Here is a 26,128-nt window from a genome sequence, read left to right on the forward strand (position 1 = left end):
ACAAAGTGAAATATGTATGAAGTGAACTTAAGACTAAACTTGCACGCCCACCATAGAAAGGAAGCTCAGGTAAGGCATCATATTGTGGGTTTTCCAAAAGATAAAATGTTCAGGCTTTGCAGACTCTCCAGAGAAGAAACTCTGCAAGAACTGGGCCGCTACTGATAATACTTCACTATTTGCTCTTGTCATATGACCCCAGTGATCAAAGGAGCACTCGTTTAATTTATAATTTCAAAATGAGTGTGGCCAAAAAAGTAATAGTAAGTTCACTTGCTGAATTTCTAGGTCTAATTCTGCCGGGCTCTCCCATTGAAACTCCCAACTTATTATTATATTACCCTTCATCCAAAGATCACAGGGCAGTTCAGAACATAAAAATACAAAATGAGAGCACAAAATATATAATAAAACAAAAATGAAATGAAAACAGTAGCCCCCATCCCTCAAACACATTTAAAAGGCCATAGAATGTTAATCAGCCAAACGCCTGGTTGAAGAGGAATGTTTTCACCAGGAACCTAAAGATAGGTAACAAAGGCCCCTGGAGATCCCATCTCCCTTCACCCACCCCAAGAAAATATTGGACGGGACCAAACCTCCCAAAGTTGGTGGGCATTGCTGCCCCCAAAAAAACTTTTTTATTCACCTTGGTCCCCCTGCACACAAAGATTATGATTGCAGGGTCTGGGTGAAAAGCCTCCTTGTGATATATTTCTAATGAAGATAGCCTTTTATTTTATTTTATTAAATATACTGCCCTTCATCCAACAATCTCATCCTTGGGAGGTCCAAATGCCGAAAAGATGCACAACTTTGGAAAACAGACAGCAGCTCTTACCTGCCGACCTCCACCGTCTTTGCACGTGCTCCCCCACTAGCTCTCCTGCTTCCACTGGAGGATGATGAGCCCAGGGAGTCGCTGGAAGAGCTACTGATGCTATCACTGTCCTGCCCTCTGCCCCAGGAAGTGGCTGCCCATCCTCCCCGCAGAGGCCGCCTGCTGAGGGTTGGAGAACTGTCCGAGGTGGTTTCTGGAGCGCTGCTGTCAATGCTGGCCATTCCTGCAACGCCACAGTCAAAGGGCACAGCAGCAGGTGAGAAGGTCGGCAGCATACAAAACCACAGTTTTACAACAGGGAACGTTCTTCTCCCCCACCCCACCCCACCCCAAAAAACAAGCTGAAACATTTCAAGTAAGTCAGAACCTAGAGATGTAAGCTGACCAGAAAAGCTAGAGAGCTGATATACCAAAATCTCAGACTAATTCAAACTCATATGAGCCATGAACCTACTAGGTGAGGGATACTATCTTACTTTGCAGGTGTGTTGGGGATTACTGAAAATGTGGTGGAAGTGAGTATCTTTTCAGTGAGCCAGAACAAATCTTTAAAGCTTAAACAGCCTGGGCCATGTTAAGAACTGTTCTCTGCCTTTTGTCAGCTGAGATAATCTTCAGAGGCCCTTCGCCATCCCACCTTCAGAAATTAGGCAGGTGCCTACGTTAAGAGAGGATTTTTTTTTAAAGTTGTACTTGGGCTCTGCAACTCTCCCTAAACACTCATTCACCCAAAACACTCATTCACCTTTAGGCAACAGGTGAAGACTGACTTATTCTCATAGGCCTTGAACAGTATATAGGTTCTTTTTACTGGTTTTAGCTTGTTCTTGGTTTGCTGCCCGCTTGCTGCTATATCTTTTGTAATTTCTACTGTTATTTGTATTTGATGTCCACCGTTTTTATATGGGTTTGCTTTCAAGTTGCCGTGGGGACACGTTACTTAAATCCACTTAATATTTAAATCTCCTAATATTTAAAAATCTGTAAGAAGAATACACAAAAGCAACACTAAAACTATGAAGCAGTATAATTAAAAAAAACAGTAAAGCAGCATGTTGGGTCAGGAAAAGCATGGATAAAAAGAAATGTCTTCACAAGGTGTCTGAAACAACTAATGGATGATGCTTCATGTATGGCTGAGGGAAGGGAATTCCACAGTGAGGGGGCAATAGCAGAAAATGCCCATTTTCAGGCCACAAGTAAAATTTCCTCAGATTATCTAAGTGAACTTATAGCAGCATTCTGAATTGGTCCTGCTTCACTCTGCCCTTCCTTGAATTTGGAGCAACAGATCATTGCCTTGGCTTATTGCAATATATCAGGGATGTCCAATCTACTGGTCGATCCCTTGCCCTCCATTGTTGGAGAACGGAAGACAGAGTTTACAAACCGAGGCTATTTTTCCCTCTGCAATCCTTCTTTGACCCCAAAATGATGTAAAAACATTTCGCACCCCCTCCCAAGGCTAAGCAAATTATGCCTCCCGAACCCCCTAAAATGGGGCTCTTCCCCTCCCCCAAAAAAGCTTTGACCTGAACCCCAATAAAAAGCTTTGACCTGAACCCCAATAAAATGGGGGTAGATCACTGCCAGTTTTTAATTCTGTGAGTAGATCGCAGTCTCTTGGAAGCTGGCCACCCCTTCAATATATGAAGCGACACTCATGGTTTATTTCTCCCAAACAAACCATGATCAGTAAGAGAAGAACAAACTTTGGCTTGTCATCATGGTTTGTTTAGAGAGAAACAAACCAAAAGTGCTGGTTTACAGTCAAAGTAAGCCAGTGTTTATGCGTTGGCTGAATGATGCAAACATCTGTCAAATCCAGCATTACGTTTCAAGCAGCGGTCAGCCAGATGCCTCTGGTTACAAGGAGGAAATAAAAAGCAACAGGCATCTGCTGCTTTATTCTCACCAAAAAGTGAGGTATTCAGGTGGGGGAGTAGGGCTTAACAAAGCCTATGTAGTTAAATGGAATCTTCTCTTTCAAAAGCGAGTCTATGCCTGAATACCATTTGTACTGTGTGCAGTTCTGGGTGCCACATTTTAAGAAGAGTCTAGGCAAACTGCAACTGGTGCAGGGGAAGGCAGCAAGAATGGTGAGCAGCATGGAAAACAGGTTCTATGAGGAAAGGTTGAAAAACTGGGTGCGCTTAGCCTGGAGAAGCCTGAGTGGGGACCATGATAGCACTCTCCAACTACACAGGAGAGGGCTATGACTAGATCTACTGGACTTAAGCGAGAGGAAGGTAGATGATGAAAAACTTCTTGATAGTTCAAGCAGTTCAAGAACAGAACCAGTTGCTGGGAAGGGGGTGGGAGAGAGCTATAATTCCCTGAGAGTCTTTAAGCAAAGGCGAGGATGCTCTAGCTCAGGATTTACTGTATCGAGGAGAGAGTTGGCCTAAAGGGCCACTTTCAACTCTTATGTTCAGGTATATCCTGCCTCTGAATCTGCAGTTTCCATTTAAACATCATGTCTAATATTCTTAGGGAAAGTCTCTCACAAAGGCTTTGTTTAACCCCCTCTTAAAAGCTATCTAAACCAGAGGCCATCTTTTAGCTCTATTCTGCATTATATAATGTATACTTGATTTTGGCAGTCCTAAACTTACTTAAAATCATCTTCAAGGAATATGCCCAAGTTCTAGTGTTGAAAGAAGTCTACCTTCCACTTCCAGCCACTCATCATTTTATAAAACACTGTCACATCCCAACTACTTTCCCATCCCACCTAAAAGACCGCCAACTTGTATCCTTTCTACATAGTAAAGAGTAGTAATGTGGTTGCCTCTAACTTTCAGTTACCTATTTTTGTTTTGATGGGGTGACCAGAACTGTACACAGTATTCTGTATGTAGCCATGCCACATATTTATACTGGCATTATGCTTGCTGTCCTTCACTGTTGGGAGGGGAGAAAAAAAAAAGAGAGAGAGAAGCTAAATGTTTTCTGTTTCTACAGCGTAAGTCAAGATAAAAAGAAATGTCGTCCTCTTGGTAAGAAAAATATGATTTGACAGATCTGGAAGATGTGGTTAGTGCATGCCAATAGCAGCTTGAAAAAAATTAACTTCTTAGGTTAAATATTTTTAAAAAATTGTTTTAAAAGAATTTAACAATGGGAGAATCCACTATTTTCCACCCAATTAAAAAGAAAGAAAGAAAATAGCTTAATTAATTATGAGTCCTGTCCACCACTGTATACACACACCACTAATTACTTTGCAAATGTAACAGTCTTAATCCAAGCCTGCACATCTTGCAACCCAGCAAGCCAAATGCGGCCTTACATAGTGACCCACTGGGGGCTCATTAAAACTCACTTGGGAGTACAATAAGCACTTGATATACTATGATACAAGTATGGAAGCCAGGTCACAAATTATACAGGCACATCTTCTTCTATATGAATTCAGAGTGGAGGAACTGAACCAGAGAGCTAAAAGAATAACGATAATCCTGAAACAGAATCTAAGCATTTATTTGTTTGATTACCTCCTTTAAACAATCTGAACTGCTTTAGGTAAGCCTAGTAACCATTAAAAGCTGGTTAGAAACCCCAGCCCATGAAGCTATGGGGGTAACTAATGAGAGGGCTAGGCCAACTTCACTTTGGCAGCAGTGAATTCCTCAGTGAGTGTGCTGATCCACCAGGGAAGATTTGTGCTTCAGTAAGAAATACTGGAGGTGACAGTAGATTAAGATATTAACAGACAAGCAGACAGACAAGTCATATTAATTCAATTCAAAATGAATGTGCAACAAAGAGCAAACAATTTAACATGCATGAAAGTGATTCCAGAAATGTAAAACATGCAGGATGAGACAGCAGAAAGTTATGTGCCCCCTGCTCAAAGTTACCTGTGTGCTTCTTTTTTTGTCTGACTGGGGAACCCCAGCACCTCCCATTGTAGCCACCTCTATTTCCAAGGGCTAGTCGGCTAGGAACTTTCCCTTCTTGCTTTAAGACACTGGGTTCCATTGGTGGGTCACAAGGAGATCTCTGAGGGTTATCTGGGAAAACACAAGAAGTGGCAAGTTAAAACAGCAGCAACAGGAAGAGGAGGATTTCATAGGCAGGTGTAACTTTGGCAGACAGGAGACAGTAGTGGATAATCACAGGCTTCAGTACTGTTGCCCTCTCTTTCCCACATGGAAAAGAAAAACAGAAATTGTGAGCGCACACTGCAATTAGAATCAGATTCCGTGAAGGCAAGGAAGATGTCATTCATTTTTTATTCTGCATCACACTTGCATAATAGCAGAAGAACTTGACAACCTATGAGACTAGAACAAATATACAGGCAAATGAAAAAAAAATCTGACAGCAACCCATTTCTTTCGTTTCTCCTTCCACTGGTAATTAGAAGACAGCTGTGATCCTGTGGAACAGTAAGTCATACCTTGGGAGCTCTTTTCCAAAAAGGGTTCCGAAGTGTTGCTCTGGACAGCAGTGGTTACCCCAGCTTGTTGCGTAACGGGTGTTCCTGGGAGGTGCTGAATGGGCGCAGCTGATTGGGTAGCATGTTTGGAAGGAGATTTCTGATTGGCTACTGTGGGCTTGCTGGACGAGTAGAATGAACTTAGAGTCTGAGGCTTGTGCGTTTGGCTCTCCCTGTCCAACAGCTTATCCAAGATCTTTAAACAGAGAGTGGAACAACATGAAAGTTAGCATCTAAACAAAGGAAATGTCAGGAGAGTGGGAATGGGGAATTAGACATGAACAGGGGAGTTCTCCGAAGACTGCAGAGGGGGGAATTAAAGTTTATTACAATCAAGAGAAGCAGAAAGAAGCAAGAAGAAAGATCCTTTTGGCAGGAAGAAGACGGAAGCGGTTTGCCATACTGCTGAATAGCCCAACCTCTTTCGTTTATGAATTTTGCAAACATATTCATACCCACTACCAGGAATAAACATCTAAAAATCAGGAATAAACATCTAAAATCCTTTTAGGAAATCAGTTTGATCCACTATCGTCAGGTGCCATTGAGAAACAACTACGATTGGCACAGGACCCAGCATAGATATGGCCTCTTGGGAGAAATTGTGGAAAATAACAATAAACTTCTCAGCATGCTATACTCTTTAAAGAGAACCTACAAAAGATGATATATAGGTGGTACCTCACCCCTAGTAAACTTGTAAAAATGTATTAAAAGGGAACCAATTTATGTTGGAAATGTGAGGAGATTGAAAGGACATTTATACACATGTGGTGGGGTTGCACGAAAGCCAAAAAGTAATGGGAGATGATATACTCAGAATTAAAAAAGATGTTAAGGGTCTCATTTCCCAAGTAACCAGAGATGTTCTTATTGAGTATAGTAAAGGGGGAAATACCCAAGAAAGTACATAGTCTTTTCCTCTACGCAATAACAGTGGCCAAAATAATTTATGCCCAAAGGTGGAAGGACAAAAATAGTCCCCCAAAAATAGACTGGCAGAATAAGCTAATAGAATACGTGGAGACAGCAATGCTGACTGCCAAGGTAAGAAATCAAGGTGAGTCGAATATAAAAGAACAGTGCGAATACTTTGGCAAGTATTTAAAGAAATATAACAATCAGATAAGCTTCCAAGTGGGGTTAGATATATGAGCAGCAGTTAAAATAAGTAGAAGAAGGGTGGTAATAAAGAAGATGAAGATTAAAAAGGACCAAATAAGACCCCACGGAAGTCAAAGAGTAAGATAAACAATGGCAATTGTATAACTGATGTATTAAGATATGTAAAATGCATAAATAAAATTTATGCAGAGAGAGAGAAACTATTACAATGTATGATGAAAAAAATGCACTATGCTCAGATACCATTAAACAGCCTAAGGTCTGAGTATCTCCAAATGGGACGTACTTTTTTTAGCTTAGATTGGTCATCCTTGTAAGTGATCATCAGGGCAAGAGCGAGGTCTCCCTTCTCCCTTCGGGTGCCTTCACACAACAGAGGGTGCTCTGCTTCACTCACTGTCGTCTTCATGCCTGGAAGGCAGAGTACAGAATTCAAACATTTATCCTGCTTGTTTTACATAATCTCTCCATTTATTTAAGTTAAGTAATAAACCATAAATTACGCTTCCCCATAGCAACATCTGTTCCCTGTGAGGCATCAGGCTTCTCCTTATTACCATTACATATTAAGCTAAGAAGAAAAATTAAGTTATAGGTGACTTGGCAGGATGACCAAAGCTACATCTCTTCATCAGTGAGAGATGAGGCCTGGCATAAGAAAGAGAAGCTAAGCACTCACCAAGAGCAGCGACAGCTGCCTCAAAACCTAGCTCCTCGTCTCCAGGCATTTCATTATTCCAATTACGGCTTGGAGGTCTGGATCCTGTAGGAGAAACCACTGGGGAAAAGAAAGGTGGCAAATCAATAGCCAGCTCTATCATGCAAGGATTGCCTAGACTGGTAAAAATTTCACAGACTTATGAAGATAATAGTCTAAAGCATTGCTTTCTAATGTAAACTAACCTCTATCAAGACCTAGATCTTGGGATTTTGCTCAATTCTATTCTATAAAATAAATCTGTTTATTAAATTAACACAACCAAGTATTCTTAAAAGGCCACAAAAGCATCAGACACCTAATCTGCTGGCATCCATTTGTCTTGGGAGACAATGAAGGAGTTCACCTACACCTAATCACAGGTTTGATATTTGTGAAGACTAGAAAGGAAAAGGTGGGTGGGGGGAGTTACAAAGTAGAATGAATTAATTTGGCAAGGCTGCTAGTATAGTAAAGCTGGAAACAGGACTGCAGTCACCACAAGGAAGTGTTTATGTCCTTAAAATTCCATCCTGAAAACTACGGAATTTGTTCTTGGATCCGGTGGTTTACCTGGGCAAAACCTGCAGCAGAAGTTCAGTACTGACTGAAACTGGCCATGTTTTGAGAATATGGACATAGTCCCTGAACTTGCTATGTAACTGCAGGGTTCAAGGAAGCTTCCGGACATTGGATGGGGCAGGACAGCTATGTAGTCCATGAGATTAATCAAGAGCTCAGCTCAGGTAAGCTCTACAGCCCAACTGAAGGTTCCATTTATATGTGTCTGTTGTAAAAGGTCCAGCCCTTGCAACTGAGTTAAGTGCTTCCAGAGCTCTCATGCATGAGAGTTTGGGCAGTACTGGAGATCCACATTCATTATGTGCAGGATGATCTCACACATACAAGGGCTAAGTGGCTTCTATAAAGGCATGGGACTATGGAGTTTGTTCTGTAGAAGTCTGTCCTCAAGATTTAGGAAGAGAAGCAAGTCATCATACACCCTTTCCCAAAGATTTGGCATGAACAGATTCCTCTTCTTTAGACAAATCTGAAGGGCTTTACCTGGCGTGCATAAGACATCAAATATGAAGCTGGCCAGCATAAGAGGCAAGACAGGGCGGTAATCACACAGGGTTCCTTCCCTCAGCTCTTCAGCTCTTCCCCGAATAGTGTTCATCTCATTAGAGCCAAGTGGAATTTTCTTCAACAAGGCCACAATTTCAGACTCCTGATATGCCAGCTTTACCTGTGTGTGACACAAAAGCCAGGAATAAAACAAATCCACAGGGCCTCTCTACAGAGACACTGGATTAAAAAAGTAACACAAAAGTGCTTTAAATGATGCACAAAAAACATCACTGAGCCTCCATTTTCTCAGATCAAGCAACAGTGGCTAACAGTTAAAGGCTGCCTCTTACCCACGGGCTACCAGGAAACTCCCTGACCTTGGGTTTTCTGTAACGTCACATCAAAGTCCATCTAAGCACACACTTACCTCCAAAGCCTTGGTAGACGCTGGCGGCCTCTGCAGCTCCAGAGCAAACATGCCAATCTGGAAGGCTAGATTGTGGTATTCCTGCCGTTCGCTCAGCACAGTCAGCAGGAAAGCAGCTTTGGATAAGGTGTTTGTTGCCATCCATGTCTGTTTGCTGGTGGATACCTTGTTTTTCTTTCCCTGTGGGATAAACAGTTTAAACATAGGGAAACTGACAGACTAAGTTAGTTTCACTTTAAGTCCCACCAGAGTTTATGTGGAAAGTTAAGCATCATGACTTAAATGCTAACCCAGAAGCTTCATGGAAGAATCTGGTGGTGATATAGCCCAAGAAAGTTCTGCATTCCAATGCAGTGAAGGGTGCTATCCGTTACATTTTCTAGTGCTACCATTTTAATTTTGTTGTAGCTCACATTGTACCATACCTTATACAGCACAAATGGTCATCTAGTACTATCTAGTTGCTTTGCAGAAGCCCTACTAATTCCGCCTCAGCTAGATTGTTTGCTTATACAGTGGTACCTTGGTTTACAAACTTAATCCGTTCCAGAAATCTGTTCTTAAACCAAAGCGTTCTTCAACCAAGGCATGCTTTCCCATAGCAGCAGGGGACTCAATTTACAAATGGAACACACTCAACAGGAAGCAAAACCTGTTCTTATTCCAAGGCAAAGTTTACAAACCAAAACACCTACTTCCAGATTTGCAGCATTCTTAAAGTTGTTCATAAACTAAGCTTTTCTTAAACCAAGGTACCACTGTACAGCTCTTTAATAGCCTTTTCCTGAATAAACTGGGGGGTGGGGGTTAACAGACCTGTAATTTTGTGACTCAATTAATAAAAAGATCTGCACTACACTGTGCTGTTGAACTTTTCAAACCAAATTAAGAAGGCTGATTTTAATGAAAAGTTGCATATTTTTAATTAGGAGATTAGTAATTTCATGGTTAAGAACCCAACCTAGTGACTTGCTAATTGGTAATTTGTCAGATGGCCCTAGAAATGTATCTGGTCTCCTCGATTTCACAGGACATCTCCATTAAAAAAGCAGCTGAGGCATGAGTATGCATCCAATAGTTCCCACAATCAAAACGGATGCGGCTGATGAATTCATTCAGCTTTTCTGCAAGAGTTCATCTGCATAGAACAACAATTCCACTGTGTGAAGCATTAAAATTATTACTACTTGGTATATCTTGTGATTAGATACAAATGGGACTGGTTACAGAATTTGGGATCCTGAGAATTCAACACACTCTTTAATTAACACGGTTCTAGTCATTATGAAATCTCTATCATCAAAGAAAAATTCAGCAAGAGTGTACCTTAGGCAAACTATGTCAGTTTATATGAACTGAGTTACTTTCACAGATTATTTTTTTTTAAGAGCTGGGCAAAGAGGTCAAAGAAAATTGCCCTGGACTCCAGGCAATATTACATACAGTATTTGTCCACAGCAAAGCATAGCTCTGAAAGAGAAAGCACTTCTGTCCTGCTTTTATACTACACTTCCCCCATCCATTCAAACAGTCCCCATAGCAGCTCTGTACCTTGGTTGGGGGCTGTTCCACTTTGAGATCAGGAGGGTTGGCCAACAAGTCCTTGGCAAGCTCAACTGTGAGGCGACAGGCTTCATTGCTGTAACCATGTGCATAGAGAGCCTCCGCACAAGCAAACAGGATCTGTAAATGAAGGGTTGCAAACAGAACGGATCCAGTCCTTGCTTTTTCAGATCATCAATACAGAGTTTATTGTAAAAACTCAACAAACTGCCTCGGGGATGACTTTTCAGAATACAATTTAGGGCCCACGACTCAGCCTAGGAGTTATTTCTTTATTTTTTATTTCCATCACTGAGTTGCATTCTTATTGAGGGGGGCAATAAGGGAGGGAAATCTCTTGCAAATAACCAAGTACCAAAGACCTCAGGTATAAGTACTGTCACGGGCATAGAGGGTTGTTGTAGCATACTGGCCAAGACAATGAGCCAGAAAGTTTCTGCGTTAAATACCACCTCAGCAACTACCTCATTAGGTGGCTGCAACCATGTCACTACTCTAGCCTCACATTTGCAACTATGACAATGTATGCTGCTGATTTAGAAGATCACTGGCCTTCATAGCGCAGCACTGTCCACCGAATCTGCCTTGCAGCAGTTCTACGGTGTCAGCAGAAGTATTTCCTAGCCCTGCCACCTATGATCCACCTTTAAGGAAGATGCTAGGGACTGGAACAAGGACCTTCTTTCTGCATACAAAGTGTGTGCTCTACAGCTGGACAGGAGGCAGGGGGGGGTCTTCCCTATAACATTAACCTACCTTACAGAGCGGTTTGCAAGAAGCAACATATGCAAAGTTGCTCAAAAAATGCTACATAAATGCTACATGTCATTAAAATGTGAAACACGACTGAAACATATCCTGTTCTTTTCCAAGGCATACCATTACAATCAATTATTTGGAGGGACAGAAGAAACAATCCATAATCAACACACAAATCGTAAATTGTACAACATTTCCTCTTGGCTTTATAGATCTTATCCTTTGGCTGTAAGCAGGAGGTGAGCTTTGGCACTTCCCTGAACTTGTATACATTTGCAGGAGCCTAGACAGACAGATTTTTGTAGGTGACTTTACACACATGCTCCCCTTACCTCCATGCGGTTTTCCTGCTCCAAGGGCTTTATCCCAGCAAATATGTCTTGTTCTTCTTCTACCCCTCCCTCAGCCTTGTCATCCTCTTCCTTAGCAACCTCCTGGGGATTCAGATAGTACACCTGGTAGTCGTCTTCCTCCTCTTCTCCTCCTCCTCCAGCAGCACCATTCTCCCCCACTTCCTTGGGCTTCAAACTCACCCCACCAGTACTTTCATCAGGGCAAGGAATGTCATCGTCTCCACTACCCACTTCCCCCACTGGGTCCTTTGGGTTCTTCTTGCTGGATGGACTACTCCTGAGGGTGGGCTCAGTTGCCTCTGAGAAATACACCCCACCATCATCCTCAAAGGTATCCCTGTAACTTCTGCTCAACGGGCTGTCTGTGAAGCTGAATGTGTTGCTAGCCTCGGCGCCAAGGGCCAAACTGCTGTCATCTAAAGCCAACTCGGCCAAGTCCGGTTCCAGAGAGCTGTCCTCACTACTCATGCGACGCTTCCCGCTATGTTTGCTGGCCAAGGTCTTTCCCACTGGAAGCTTGCCGCCCTTGTTCACAGCTGTCTTGTATGCAGCTTTATCGCCTTCGGCTGAAAGTCTTCTAAGAACCCGCTGGGGACCTTCAGACACAACTTTCCGCTTCCCAATGAGTTCTTTGGGGCGCACAGCGGGCTCCTGAGAGGCAGGGCGTGACCGATCCCCTAGTTGCAAGCACGTCCCCGAAACATCCAGACCATGAGCTCTCCCCGCTTCACAGATGGTTTCTCCACACTGCGGTCGGCAGTTTCGCTGCTGGATGGCCTTTACCCAACAAAAGGAGTTCTTCTTGTCAGCATTGCTGTACGTGATGCCTGGAATTGGATAGGCCTCCTCCCAGTTGAAGTAGCAAGCTTCCACAGCTGGCTTGAACCCCTGGAACAGTTTCTCGAGGGATTTCTTGTGCTGTCCCCTTTTGACGTTGTCTATTACCTTCAACTGCCACTGCCTCAGCTGTGTGCATAAATCTCTCCGCCTAGCATCACAGGGGAGAAGGAACATGTAAGTGGCACAGAGGAGCTACAAAGCAAGATTTCCAGATTTATTATTTGCTCTCCATCGGAGATACAGTGGAACCTCGGTTTACGTACCGTCCTCCTTATGAATGCTTCGGGTAACGAGCTCTGCTAACCAGGAAGTGGATGCCCCTAGTTGCGAACTTTGCCCCAGGATGCGAGCGGAAGTCGCGCACCAGCAGCGGGAGGCCCCATTAGCAAAATTAAGAACAGTTTCGGCTTAAGAACAGACCTCCAGAACGAATTAAGTTCGTAACCGGAGGTACCACTGTACTAAATTCAGATCCTCCTTACAAACTTTCCTTTGTTACTTTTATCACTGAGCTGTGATGAGGAGTTACACAGCCAATTCAGATTTCTTAATACTCTTGACTGCATTTATATCAGACAGCATTAAGCCTCAGATGATCAAGAACATATAAAGCTGTCTTACGCATAGACAGACCATTTGACAACCTTGCTTAATAGTGTTTACTCTGCCTCAAAATAACTCTCCAAAGATTCAGACAGGGGCTTTTCCTACCCCTGCTACGTCAGATATTTTAATAAAGAAATGCTGGCAACGCATGTGCTCTCATTCCCACTGAAGTAACTCTGAGGGTTGTAAACAGTGTCTGCATCCATCCTCTGCTAATATGGTAGTCAGAGGTCTCCAAGCAAGCTTTTAACAAGTACCACAAATTGATCCCTCTTTCATGCTTTAATATAATCTTCTTTTCTTGGTAGCAAAACCCAACAGTATGATAAGCAAACACCATCCACCATTACTATGTATCAGAAGTATAGAGGGTTACGAAGCAATGCAAGGCCAAAGAAGCACAGGATACAATGGGAACGCAGTATGGGAGTTTTGATGGCAATCTTCCCTCCACCCTCTGCATGTTTTGGATCTGTAACTACTTCAAACCTAAATATTTCAAACGCAGAAGATATAGATCCATTAACGGGCTGGTTGTCAAGATGGCACATTTTACAGCTTCATTAAGGTCTGATCCCACTACCTACCGATGAGGGCTGATGGTCGGATCCAAGACAGCAAGCCTCCAGAGAACCACCATCTCATCGCACATGCTTGCACAAGCATGAGCAGCCACTTCTGACTGGCCGTTGCTACGGCCAGTGTGCCCACTTGCACTGCTATGGGATGCAGATGTCCTTACACTGTACCACCAGCCGGTTATCTGTAGAGAGAGGATGCAGACATGTCAAGACACATAATTCCACACTTAACAGACATCAAGGGAAGTACACATTTGCCTTACTAAAAAGTATCTGCCCTAAAAATAATACTGCACTGCTTTTCTGCAGGATGTTCACAGCTGGGTCAAGAAGTCTTGATACCTCAGTATCCCCCAAGGCTTACTACATTGTCATCACGCCCTTCCCCTCCCCAACGCACTGTGAATCAAATCACTTTTGTGGACTGTCCTCAGAATTCTTCACAAGTCATGGTATAAATGCCTTAAATAATATATATAATAGTACCTGTTCGTAGGTCAGGCACTGGTCTGTTAGAATTTCTAGCAGAGGGGCTGCATTGGTGTCCCGTCTCTTGAACATCTCCCGAACAATAGAAAGTAAGTTCCAGATGCCCTCCGGCTCCCTCCCCCTCAGAGGACGCAAGAGACAGGCCCATTCGGCGGCAGCTGGGGGCTCCGTGGACGAAAGGTACATAGAGTTCACATCACTGTGAAATTTGAGAAGATAGAGGTTAGGAGGAAAAGTCAAGGTAACACACAGAAGCAGAATAGCTGTTGCTGTAACTCTAAAGGTGGAAAAGTTATTTTATAGCCTTCATCATCTCCAGCCTTCAGCCCAATAATAAGAGACCTAGCACTATTACTCCCATTTTTGCAAATGAACGACAGAGATGTACACTAGAGGCCAGTCATCACATCCACAGCTTATACAAGAACTCATATCTACCAGGTCCAACACTCTCAATTTTGCAGCACCCATATTACAAGTTACATCATTTCACAGTAAAAAAAATCCAACTAAAAATAAAATATTGTTTGACACAGCTGTGTTGATGCTGATGAGTAAAAGGCAAACCTGAACAAGCTGGAGAAGGTTGTGTATTAGGCCAGTTACTTGAACTATGGCTGTAAATGGCTTTCTTGGGTGAAAAATTTGCCTACGTTACACAAAGAATCTTATCCATCAAAGATAACTGAAACATATTAATCTGTCAATCCTGCGCTTTAGTCATCTGACCACAAATGCTATTAGGTCTCATATGTCTCCAGTAAATCCATCAGTATGTCCTAGAACAACAAAATACTCCAACATGGCTAGACATTGCTGGAAAGGATCGTTAAGAGATGGGTAAGCTGCAGTGCTGGTAAGACTATATATATATATATATAATTATCCCTTCATTTAAGGACTCCTGATACATTTCCAGAGGGTTTGCTAGAACTCCTTTTGGAAACCATTGGAGTAAACTGAGTCCAATCTTTTATTTGACAAAAGATTGTGGTTTCAGTCCGCTGCATCAAAACACACAGAAGAGGAATTCACAGGTAAGCAATTTCTCAGTTCTTCCTACTATACTTGTCACCATTCAGCAGTCCAGACACGAGGGCTTAATAGAACTGAGCCCCAATTGCACAAGGGAGCGATATTTGCTGTTTGAACACAAGGTTGGTGAAAGCACGGAAGCAGCCTTCAATCAATGGTGGCCACTTCAGATGCAAAAACACTGCTGTCAGAGTGTCTAGAGTGTCTCTGCTGTGTGAGACAAAACAGTATACCTTCTTCCTGTATGAAAGTCAAGGAAGTAACGGCTCCTCTGAGCAAGTGTGCTACAATTCCAACAGGTGGTGATTCGTCCAAGGCCTTTAGAAGTTGGCTTTGTTCTTTGGGGGTCATTTCATCTCTCCCCTAAACCCAGTAATTGACAAAGGAGGTACACCATTTCTTGAAGGATCAACTTCCCCGTATGTACCCACTTGAGTGCCTTGAGCTGTGGAACTGACACGTTTACAACTAGCACATAATGTTTGTTCTACTCATGAATTGACCCTTCTGTGTCACAGCACCAACCCTCTGGAACTCCCAGCATATTAGTATTAGGCAGGCACCTTCGCTATATTGTTTTTGATGCCTGCTAAAATCTTTTAGGTTTAGGCAAGCCCACCCAGACATTGAATTTTATTCTGTATTATTTAATGGTTGATTTAACCTATATTTTCATTTTAAAAAATATGTCTTACTTGTTTTTAAAGTTTGATCTTATCACTTTTTTATTATGTATATTTTACATTGTTTCATGTAAGCCATTTAGATATTTTCGTTACTTAAGCCATATATACATATTATTAAACAAAAACAAGTAATTCTGTGCCAAAAGATTAAGGGCTTGTCCAACGTTTGGGCAACACCCCTTTTTCTCTCAAGATGTTTAAGGCGAAAGAGGTTTTTGCTCACAGTGGGAACTACAAGTGACTTTAAGGACACAGGAAGGGTGAAGCTACTTTCATGTAAAATGCAGAATCCCAAGTTACCTGTGAACGTAAGGGAACATGAATAGTAAAGTACTGTAATGGTAACAAGGAATATAATATTGAGAAATGAAGAAGGGGGAATGACTCTCAAGGGTTCAGAAATTTGCTTGATGAACCACTGGATGGCAGGATGCAAGGCCACTCTAAGAAACGTTTTACATGTGGAATGGGAGACACCTGTTGACTAACGATATGAGGGAGCTTAAAGCAGCCATCCAAGTACATAAAGAATGTTAGATTTAACCCCTAAATTAAGCCAACCTTGGAGGAAAAACTAGAACAGCGGAGAATGGAGCTGCCAAGAGACCAAGCCCCTTGTCCTGGCAAAATAATGTCCAAGAACCCAAAGAGTGAAATCCCTCCTCGCTGTAAGTAGGGTGTCCAACTCTATATAGCTGAGTAATCCAAGTCTACTTACCCTTTCTCTCTGCCTAGAAATGAAGAGGAGTGGTTTTGAATAACCAAGGCCACCACTGACTGAGCAGGACACACAGGCTACTAGCCTGATAGGAGAGGGCATCTCAGTCACCGGGGGGGGGGGGGGAGGGCGCAAAGAGATTCTCAGCCCATTCCATCCAGATACTGGCAAGAACTCTCACAAGCAGGGGAAAGACAAAAACCCATCAAGAACCTTTGCTTCATGAAAAGAAGTTTGATTTCTGTGTTGTGATGGGAATGCAAGAAGATCCCATAGGAGAGCAGTAAAATGTGAGGTCAAAGACATGAGCATGAAGGCTCTATTCCTCTGGATCCAAGTTCTGCCTGCATATTATCCTTTCCTCTGAGGTGAAGGGCCCAGAATGAGACACAGTCCTCTGCACAAGACAGGAGATGTGATTCACTTCTGTTTGTTCACGTACAACACGGTTGGCATGTTGTGTCTGTATGATGACATGGGCCCCTTGACGCTTGTGCTGAAAGTGGAGACAAGCCAGGAAGATTGCCGTTTGCTCATTAATGATGAAGCTGGCTTTATGAGCTACATCATTATCACGTGTGCCCAGACCATCAAGCTGGCATTAGCATCACTTTTCTAGATGTGGATCTGACAGCAAAAGAAGCAGTAGTTCTGTAGCAACCAGGGATGGCTTAAAGACTGGAGACACTGGAATTGTATAACCACCTACAGTCATAACGAATCCTTGATGTGACTGCATGATAAAGCTGCAGTGGTCATGACATCAGATCCATTCAAGCTACTAGTGTAGCTTGAAAGATGAGCCAGTATGCCCATCACTTGAAGGGCTAACAAATGTTCTGGAAAACTGCAGCTTGCATAGTCTCTATAATTACACCCAGACTCTCCATAATGAAAGAAGGGAAGAGATAACTCCGTAGGGAGGCTGTTACTAATGCCACATACCTCTGGTTCTTTCTACATCCAGATACTGATAAGAATGTTGCTAAAATAAGGATGAGCGTCAGCTCCCCAAAGTCCAAGGTCTGCAGTGCTTTCCACTAGTAACTTGGTGAAGGTTCTTGTACAGAAAGCTATAGCAAGGTCAGTGTGAAGCACTGAAAAGGAGGTTTCCTATGAAGCAAAGCAAATAATCTGCTATGCAAAATTCACTGGGATGCGATCTTTTGAGGTTTATGCATGTCAGGAACTCACCTGGGGCCACTGTCATTAAAATGGAGGCCAGAGTATCCAGCGAAACCTGACTTTTCGGTTTCAGGGTGGCCTTTCCCTCTCCATTTTTTCTTGAGCACATGAACAAGGAGAGAGCAGACACTTTTGACTCTTTGTAGGTAGGGCACAAGTTCAATAAACCAAGCCTTCAGCAGCTTCTGGATGATCTCTCACACAAACCTTCACTTTGCCATGGCTGTGGCACAGGAAAGACAAAAAAGATAGTTGTGATATCCCTGCCAGCACCAGCCAGGACTCGAGGTGAACCATCTCCTATACCCAACTGTCTGATGTAGCCAGATCCTACATGGGAACAAAATTTTGCACACAGCCCACTATCTGGGTATGGGAGGCCATCTGGACACTGAACTCATTGGAAATTTTAGTGAGTGTTGCAGGAGCATTTTCTGGATCCTTTTCAATTTTTCACTTGTACCCCCTGCTCAGTCACCTTCAAACTGATGTAAAGACAGACTTGGTAGTCAGTTATTCTCCCCACAGTAGGAACCAGAGCCACTGGTTGAAACTGTGGCTGCTGTGATCCTAGCTGCATATTGCAGCACATAAACAATGCCATCAAGCAGGGTAGGAGGTGCTGCTGTACAATTAACTACAAATTTCAATTACAATTAACTACATCTCCCTCTGGAATCAGACAGGAGTCACTGGTTACAGATGCTGTTGCCTCAAAATTAGGAAACATCTACTCCTTGGAATCTAATGAGAAAGGATGAATATATTCCAGTGCTTTGGTTGTGAGTGGTACCTTGTCCGTCCATGACCAATGTGTTGACTGAACATCTTCAAAATAAAGGACCAAGAGCATTGTCTCCTGGGTCTTAGGAGCCATGCCATGAACTTGAATTCTATCAGGGATCTATCATAGGAATCTGAAGCTGGAGCATTTCCAGGACCTTAGTCTAGATCATCAGGAATGCAGAAGCAGAAAACAGACACCAAGGTGTTTCCTTTCCATCTCCAAAGATTCAGAGAGCAAACTTGACTCAATATATTGGTGATCAGCATTCAAACCAACTAATTGGTGCCTCCTGCATTAAACTCCTCAGTAGGTCTCAGCCATGTCTATTCCTACGTTCTTTCTGATGACTCAGGACAAAAAGACAAAAATCATGAATGCCCTGAACTACTCACTGGAGCTAGAAATAAGATTCTCTACCATCCCTCTGTTAAATGGACGTGAAAGCAGTTATTTCTAAAAGGCAAAGGCAAGCATCCATCTTGTGAAGCCTTGTATTACCCATAGGCTCCCTATGGTAAGATGAAGATGGGCAGGTGAACTGCAGTCCTTGGTATCCCAGAGGCAATTACATTAATGCCTAGAGAAATGAAGAGAATTCCCCAAACATTTGAAGCCATTTGCAGAGCAGTAGTACACATCTGGAATGATGAACTGTTTCAGCTGGAGTTCTGTTTTCCTGACTCACTGGGGAGTGCCACGAGCTGATCTCCATCTTCAACCAGGACCTGTGCTGGAATTGGGAGCTTCAACAAGGGCTCAAGGCTTTCTCTTGATGTGGTTTTGTCCAAGAGTATTCAGAGGATACCGTCTCCATTGTAACAGTATATAGGAGGAGGAAAGAAAACTGGAGATCAAATTGCAAGCCCCCTGAGGGTTCTCTTCTACAGTGTAATGCTGGGGCGGAATAAAAGGCAAGCAAAGCACTGATTGATCACTTAGGAGCAAAGTTGCAAATAAGCCAGCTTCTTCACCATCCACCCACCCCCAAAAAAGATGGAGCCCTAGTGCAATGTAGAAGTAGCCACCAAACCAGTTTTAAGTAGAAACTTGAATGGCATGACACAAACTATTATTATTTATTATATTTATATGCTCCATAGATCTCAGGGCAGTTCACAACATAAAAATACTAGATAAAAAACACAAAATACATAATGATAACAAGAACAAATCAATATCCCCCTCCCCACCCACATTTAAGAGAGTTTGGATGTTAATCAGCCAAAGGCCTGGTTGAAGAGGAACATTTTTGCCTGGCACCAAAGGAAGTATAGGGCAATCTATCCATCCATTTAGCGGAAGACATGTACAGAATGCAGTGGCTAAGGTACTGATGGGAACTACTATCCAGGCAAATATTATGGTTGCACTGGTTGCGCATGTCCCGTGCAGATGACCACTGCACCTGAAGACCATCAGTCAGGTCGTGCATCTGCAGAAGTGACCAGAGGAGGAGCGCAGTAAGAAGAAACGCCATGGTACACTTGCATCAGCACAACTGGACGCTTTCATCTTCCCCAGCTGCAACAAAACTTGTCTCTCTTGTCTTGATCTCTAAAGCCACAGCAGGCACTGTAAATCTCCAACAGTTTGACTTCACCTCTGAAGGCAAATGCTTCCGCTGTCTCCTGAGACAGATGCCAACAACACTGACATATAAAGCCCTAAGCAGCATGGGCCCAAATATCCAAAGGAGCACCTCCTCACATATAGACCTGCCCATGTGTTAGGATCTGGTGGCAATTCTGCAGCCCTGTGAAGTTCAAGGGTAAGAGGTTCATGAGAAGACCTTCTCTGTGGTGGTCCACAGGTTGTGCCCCTTCTTATGAGGAGGATGAGTTCAGAGTATCACTTGTTCCACGGTGCTGCTGCTGGTTTTGCTTCCCAATATTGTCTATTTGATGGCTTAGTATTGTTATACAATATGTGGCCTGTTTGTTTTTTGTGGCCTGTTTGTTGTTTGTTTGGTGGCGGAGGATGAGTTCAGAGTATCACTTGTTCCACGGTGCTACTGCTGGTTTTGCTTGCCAATATTGTCTATTTGATGGCTTAGTATTGTTATACAATATGTGGCCTGTTTGTTTTTTTAAGCTGCACATAACTCACCTTGAAACTGCATTGTGAAGGCTGGGCTGTACATGTGTATATATAAATAAATATATAGAGATATAGGGAGAAGATACTTGATATACAGCTTGCTATAAGGAGAAGAGTTCTGTCCTTTTTCTATGCACTAAACTTTATTGTATGGAAGAGCGTTCAGACAAATATGCAGCCAGAAATGATGCATCAAATCTTGATGGAAAACAAAGCCCTAACCTAACCCACTTTGACATCAACTCCTTTGAAGGTGCACAATCGCTGCCAGTCAGGTGACAAATCACTTTTGAAGGAGTTCCTCTCAGCACTGATCAAATGATGGGAACTGTGAGCAGCCCCTTTGAAAGTGCACTTTCCGTGGGGAACTCCCATAACACAGCTGATTCCAGATCCACCTTTACCCTAGAATCACATATGATGTTGGGTATTGGGCAAATGGGTGTGGTTTGGGAGAAATGACCTTGCAGGGCTAATTTGGCTCAGAGGCCGGACGTTCTCCACCACTGCACTAGAAACTGGTCTCTGAAAAAAGTAGTCATTGTGTTCCATCAATAGCCGATGGTTTGCTGTCCTGACTAGACAAATTCTTGGTTAAACACACAGGGCAAAGTAATACAAATACTGACATTTATAACTTAGAAGCAACCACAAAATATAGATTCAGACCACCTTCAGAGAAATCATAACCAAAAGGTGTGCCCGCACAATTTAAATTTGTTAAAGTGCACAATTGTTAATATGTTAAAGTATAGACTATTAGCCATTTATGGCTGTTGGCCAGACGCTTGACAAACCATCTATTTTCACTGCCTGACTCAGTCTGCAAAAATGGGAGGGGTGTGTGTGTCAAGCACCTGACAGGCTATGATAGAAGGCATGAGGTTGTGTTTGGCTTGGTGAACCACCACAAGTTGTGAAGGAAAAAGGAAAAAGAGAATTTACCTAAAGACAACAGGAGATGGACCACAAAATTTGTGAAGGGTTTTCTTTATGTTGTCGCTTAATGTAGATTCATCCAAGTACCAGGTGCTTTGATCTGAGGCAGAGGGACCGGCAGTGGGATCTTAAGAAAAAAACATACATTTTTGCATGTGTTTCTGCAAGTGGTTTATCTTCCCCATTTACCCAGAGTGGCAGATGAAAGAGTACACCTGAGCTTCATTCCAAATATATTTATGAAAGCTCAAACAAAACTGTACTCTCATCCCAGTGGTACCACATGGTGGATTAAAAGCAACCCTAAGAAAATAATGTTTCATTTCTCACCACTCATAAGCCAACAGGTCAAAAGGATTCTCTGTTTATTCTTTCGACTGTGCTGCCCTCCCCCTTACCAATCACAGAGCACAATGCCCTAGCATTTCAAAAACAAAGTTTGCCTATTTGAAAGCTATTATTTATATTAACATACAGAATTCTGGTAGAGTTACCTGGGGCTCCACATACAGTATTGATAGCAGTGGACTGAGAAGACAGCAACTCATCCAGCAAGCGCTGAGCAGTGGGAAGGATCTGTGTGTGAGAAAGACATTTAACACTGACTCTCTCCCATGAGTTAGATCTTTTAAAAATTATCAAAAGGTGTGCTATCAAATCAATTTTCTCAGTAGTACTTCATCTATTTCCAAAACAATGCATACAAACCAGTTCACCAAAACACTTAAATATATCAATCTGTAGCTAGAGAATTACCGTGATAAATGTGTTTTGCATAATTTATGTATTTTATATTTTTACTAATTTCAGAAAATATTTCATGGTATAGTACTTTATTAAATGCATAATGCTGCTTGTTATGTAAGTCAGAAGCAAAGGCTGATAATTACTGGATGAAATAATTTATATTTCTAAGATGAAAAGAAGCTCCTTGTTTAGCTTGCATAAATATTCATAATTTAAGGAACAGTGCTTGGTTTTCAAACAAACTTCAACTGGTTCAGAACACAGTTGCTAGACTGAGATGTGGAGCAAGTACAATGGATCTTATCCTGGCAATACTCAAATAATTTTACAGACTACAAGCTTGCCTTTGGGCACAATTCAAATCTGCAGTTTTAATTGTTAAAGCTTAAACCCATTAGGGCTGGGGTATCTGAAGAACAGCATCATTCCATATGAACCAGTCTGATTTTTGCTCCCCCTAGTGAGGTCCAACTCTGCCCTTATCTTTTGAGGGTAGTGGTGGTGCTTCAACTATGGAATTCCCCTCTCCTTTATGTTCACCTTGCATCAAATATGCTAACATTTAAGTATGTTTCCGTTTTCCTGGGCATTTAGCAGTGTATGCAGTTTTTAGGCACTCTGATTTCAAACTGGTGTTTATTTGAAGCTAGTTGTTTTTAAAGTAGGCGCATTCAGAGCTTCCCCCCCCCCCAGCCACAACGCATCAGAACGCAGTTCCGACACCTCTCCCAACACCACAGCTCTGGCTCATGAAAAGACTCTCCCCAGAGCACAAAAAGGACATCCTCTATAGCAGTGGTGGCGAACCTGTGGCCTGGGTGCCAGAGGGGGCACTCAGAGCCCTCTCTGTGGCCACACGTGCCATCGCCCTTTGCAACTCCCCACAATCCTATGATTTAACGGCTAGCCCACTGGGCTGCACTTCTAAAGCCAGGCTGCAGGATGGAGCAAAATGTCACCGGGCTTACTGGCAGTTCTGCACAGAGGCGCTTTAAGACAGCGGAATGGAACTTTCACGTTTCAGGTGCAGCCCGTGGGCGGCAAACCAGCTACACATGAATGCGCAGCTTTACTCGGCGCACGTGCTTCCCCTAAGCTGTGCTGAGGTGCCTTCTTTCCAGGCTGCGACCGATGGCAGCGGAGCACTGAACCGCCGTGTGTCTCTGGGGTTCACACCGGGATTTCCTTTTTGCCTGCTTGGTCAGGCTGGGAAGCAATCTTTTGAGGGGAACTCTCTCCCATCGCCATGGGTAAGTGCAAGATCCTCCCTGCTAGGGGACACACAGCGGAGGGCAAAGGAGACTGTTTTGGGGTTTTTTCATAGGATTGTGGGGAGTTGGAAGGGAACCCGAGGGTCATCTAAGTCCAACCCCCCCTGCGATGGAGGGATCTCAGCTACAGCATCCATGGCAGATGGCCATTTGGCTTCTGCTTTGAAATCTCCCAAAGAAGAGTTTCTTCAAGGGAAATTATCAAAATGTCCATGTTGTCTGGGAGTAATTCCCTTTTTCATGATTTCCCAAACAAGGATATTGCAAACTTTTACCTTTCAATAAAAAGTTGTTTGTATCATTGAAAGCTCTGTTATTGTGTTTTTCTCATAAGACAAAATATGTTAATGTATGAGTTGTTGTTTTTTCTAAACTAAAACCTCAGTATTCAGGATAAATTGCTGTGTTGGCACTTTGTGATAAATAAGTGGGTTTCGGGTTGCAGTTTGGACACTCAGTCTCTAAAAGGTTTGCCATCACTGCTCTATGGGCTCTAGAGAGGGTCTTCTCATGAGCCAGAAGTGCACAGTGGGGCTTTAATGAGGCTCTTCAGCCTCCCAGGCTAACAGCTGTCCCACGGGAAGAAGCCTTCCTGTGCCTCAGCTCTGTAAGCCGCCCTGCCTCTCCTGTGCACGCAAGCAGAAGGGACAAGGCAGCTTGCAGAGCAGGTGTGCATGGAAGAAGCATCTGCTCTGCCCCTTCACAGAGCTGCCCTGTCCCTCTTGCTTGTGCGCCTTTTCTTTCCTGCATCATTTATTTCAGAAAAAAAGCACTAGCAGCATTCCAAATACGCTATGATCCAGCACAATCCTATGTGTATTTACTCAGAATATAGGGCCCAATGTTCAATGAAGCCTACTCCTCATGAAAGAGTGCATAGGATTGCAACAGAAATGTTGGTTTAACTTTACAGTATTGTGTTTCTGCCAGCCAAACATTTCAATTCAGAAGCCCTGCTCTGGGTACCTCTCCTTTCAAAAGTGAGCTAAATGGCAGCTGGAGGTAAGGCTTTCTCAATGGAGGTGCCTCAGTTGTAGCATACTCTTCATAGGAACATAGCAGCTGCCAGCTTCTTTAACTGTGAGTCAGATGTAATACATTTTTTTTTTATTCTCCCATGCATTGGCTGGATCATTTATTTTTTGCCATCACACCCTACAGTTTTCATTCTTATTTTTAACATCTTGTTTTATCAGACAGTAGCTATGTCTGGGTTTCTGTTGTTAGCTACCCTGAAAAGGTAGATACATTTTTTAAAAAAAACTTTTTGAAAGATAATTGCACACTACACTTGAACCCAGTCCTAGTTAGCACATGCCTTTCATGCTTCTATTTACTCAAAATCTGCATACCACATGTTCTGGTATAAACACACTAGCCAAAGGAAGCAGTTTTAAAAAAAATTGGGGAAAATGCTAGATGCACACAACTAACACAAGAAAAGACAGCAGGATTTTCTGCAAAAATGAGTAATAGCTCAACGTGTACCACACAGAAAAATAAAACCCATTAGGAAGGGCCCTGGGACCAAGACCGTAAAGCTACTGCAACACACTCTATACACGGTTGCCTTTTAAGAGCATTCAGAAACTTCAGCTAATGCACAATGCAGCAGTCCACTTCCTGACTGATATGTGGTGGAGGGATCATGAGAGCAGTATTCTGAAAACTCCACTAGCTGCCAGTTAAATTCCAAGTTCAATTGGAAGTGCTATTATTGACTTCTGTATTAACTCTAGACCTCATCTCTTAAGGTTCACCTCCCCTGTATGAGCCTGCCCATTAAAAATCACCTGATCTTCGTATAGCTATTCATGCTATTCCTTCTGGCAGAATTTACAATAAGGCTCTTCCCTACCCACAAAAGGACCCCACAGTTGAAATCCAAATTATATAATTTGACTAGCTGCTCTTTTTACCACAGCTGTGCTTTACAAGCATCAAAGTGATAGGGAGTGGTAGGGAGTATGAGAGCTTGCCATCACAGCAGACTACTCAGTGCATAAAAACAAATGTCTGGGGAATGGCTATGTCTGCACAGACACCTGTCTATGCAGAGGTAGCCACTAGAAGTGTAAGAATCACACCACTGAGCTAGGCTGCTTTTGAGAAGGTCCTTGTTCCCAAATGCTGATCATGAAAGCCTACTGCCTTAACATGGATTGCATCTTAGCTTTGCATATACTGTAAGCAAGGGGTGACACGGAAACAATATGGTGCAATTTGCTCCCTTCCACTAGGCAGATGACATTCAGTGTGGGCCAGGCCCCATGAAACAGGGTAGGATGCCCCATCACAAGAGGGCCCAATTCATGTATTATTTTTATCTATTTAATTTATATCCTGCCCTTCCTCCCAAAGGAGCCCAGGGCTGCAAACATAATTGTGATAAAACAAAATATTCTAAAAACAATTTCGGTACAGATTCATGCAATTCTTCAAGCTTTTTAATAAGAGAGAAGTCAAGTCTTGGACTCAGCCTGCTTTGGCATTCATGCAGAGAATCCAGCAGATATTAGGACATGGATGATGGAAAGGGAAAAGCATGAGATGTTTATTCTCCATGCTATTGAAGAAGAAGAAGAAGAAGAAGAAGAAGAAGAGTTTGGATTTGATATCCCGCCTTTCACTCCCCTTCAGGAGTCTCAAAGCGGCTAACATTCTCCTTTCCCTTCCTCCCCCACAACAAACACTCTGTGAGGTGAGTGGGGCTAAGAGACTTCACAGAAGTGTGACTGGCCCAAGGTCACCCAGCAGCTGCATGTGGAGGAGCGGAGACAAGAACCCGGTTTCCCAGATTATGTGACTACCGCTCTTAACCACTACACCACACTGGCTACACCACACTGCATGAAGCACAGCCTTAT

At 42.9% G+C, this 26,128-nt stretch overlaps 1 protein-coding gene across 5 annotated transcripts in view; it reads right to left on the minus strand.

Moving 5' to 3' along the window:
• ZSWIM8 (zinc finger SWIM-type containing 8) overlaps positions 1-26,128 on the minus strand; it is a 59,611-nt gene that overhangs the window by 16,323 nt on the left and 17,160 nt on the right. For 3 of the 5 annotated variants that reach the window (XM_082223551.1, XM_082223550.1, XM_082223552.1), the window contains exons 6-19: positions 21,738-21,819; positions 21,250-21,370; positions 13,794-13,995; positions 13,314-13,489; positions 11,260-12,268; positions 10,157-10,288; positions 8,606-8,785; positions 8,173-8,356; positions 7,090-7,188; positions 6,697-6,821; positions 5,247-5,481; positions 4,705-4,857; positions 3,650-3,745; positions 842-1,064 (exon numbers count right to left, since the gene is read on the minus strand). In XM_082223551.1, the coding sequence (XP_082079677.1) occupies positions 842-1,064; positions 3,650-3,745; positions 4,705-4,857; positions 5,247-5,481; positions 6,697-6,821; positions 7,090-7,188; positions 8,173-8,356; positions 8,606-8,785; positions 10,157-10,288; positions 11,260-12,268; positions 13,314-13,489; positions 13,794-13,995; positions 21,250-21,370; positions 21,738-21,819 (3,017 nt within the window). The remainder of the gene's footprint in view (positions 1-841; positions 1,065-3,649; positions 3,746-4,704; positions 4,858-5,246; positions 5,482-6,696; positions 6,822-7,089; positions 7,189-8,172; positions 8,357-8,605; positions 8,786-10,156; positions 10,289-11,259; positions 12,269-13,313; positions 13,490-13,793; positions 13,996-21,249; positions 21,371-21,737; positions 21,820-26,128) is intronic. The other 2 variants (XM_082223554.1, XM_082223553.1) reach the window with 1 other exon arrangement.

The sequence above is a fragment of the Podarcis vaucheri genome (genome assembly GCF_965113315.1).
Source record: "Podarcis vaucheri genome assembly, chromosome: 5".
Taxonomy (NCBI): domain Eukaryota; kingdom Metazoa; phylum Chordata; class Lepidosauria; order Squamata; family Lacertidae; genus Podarcis; species Podarcis vaucheri.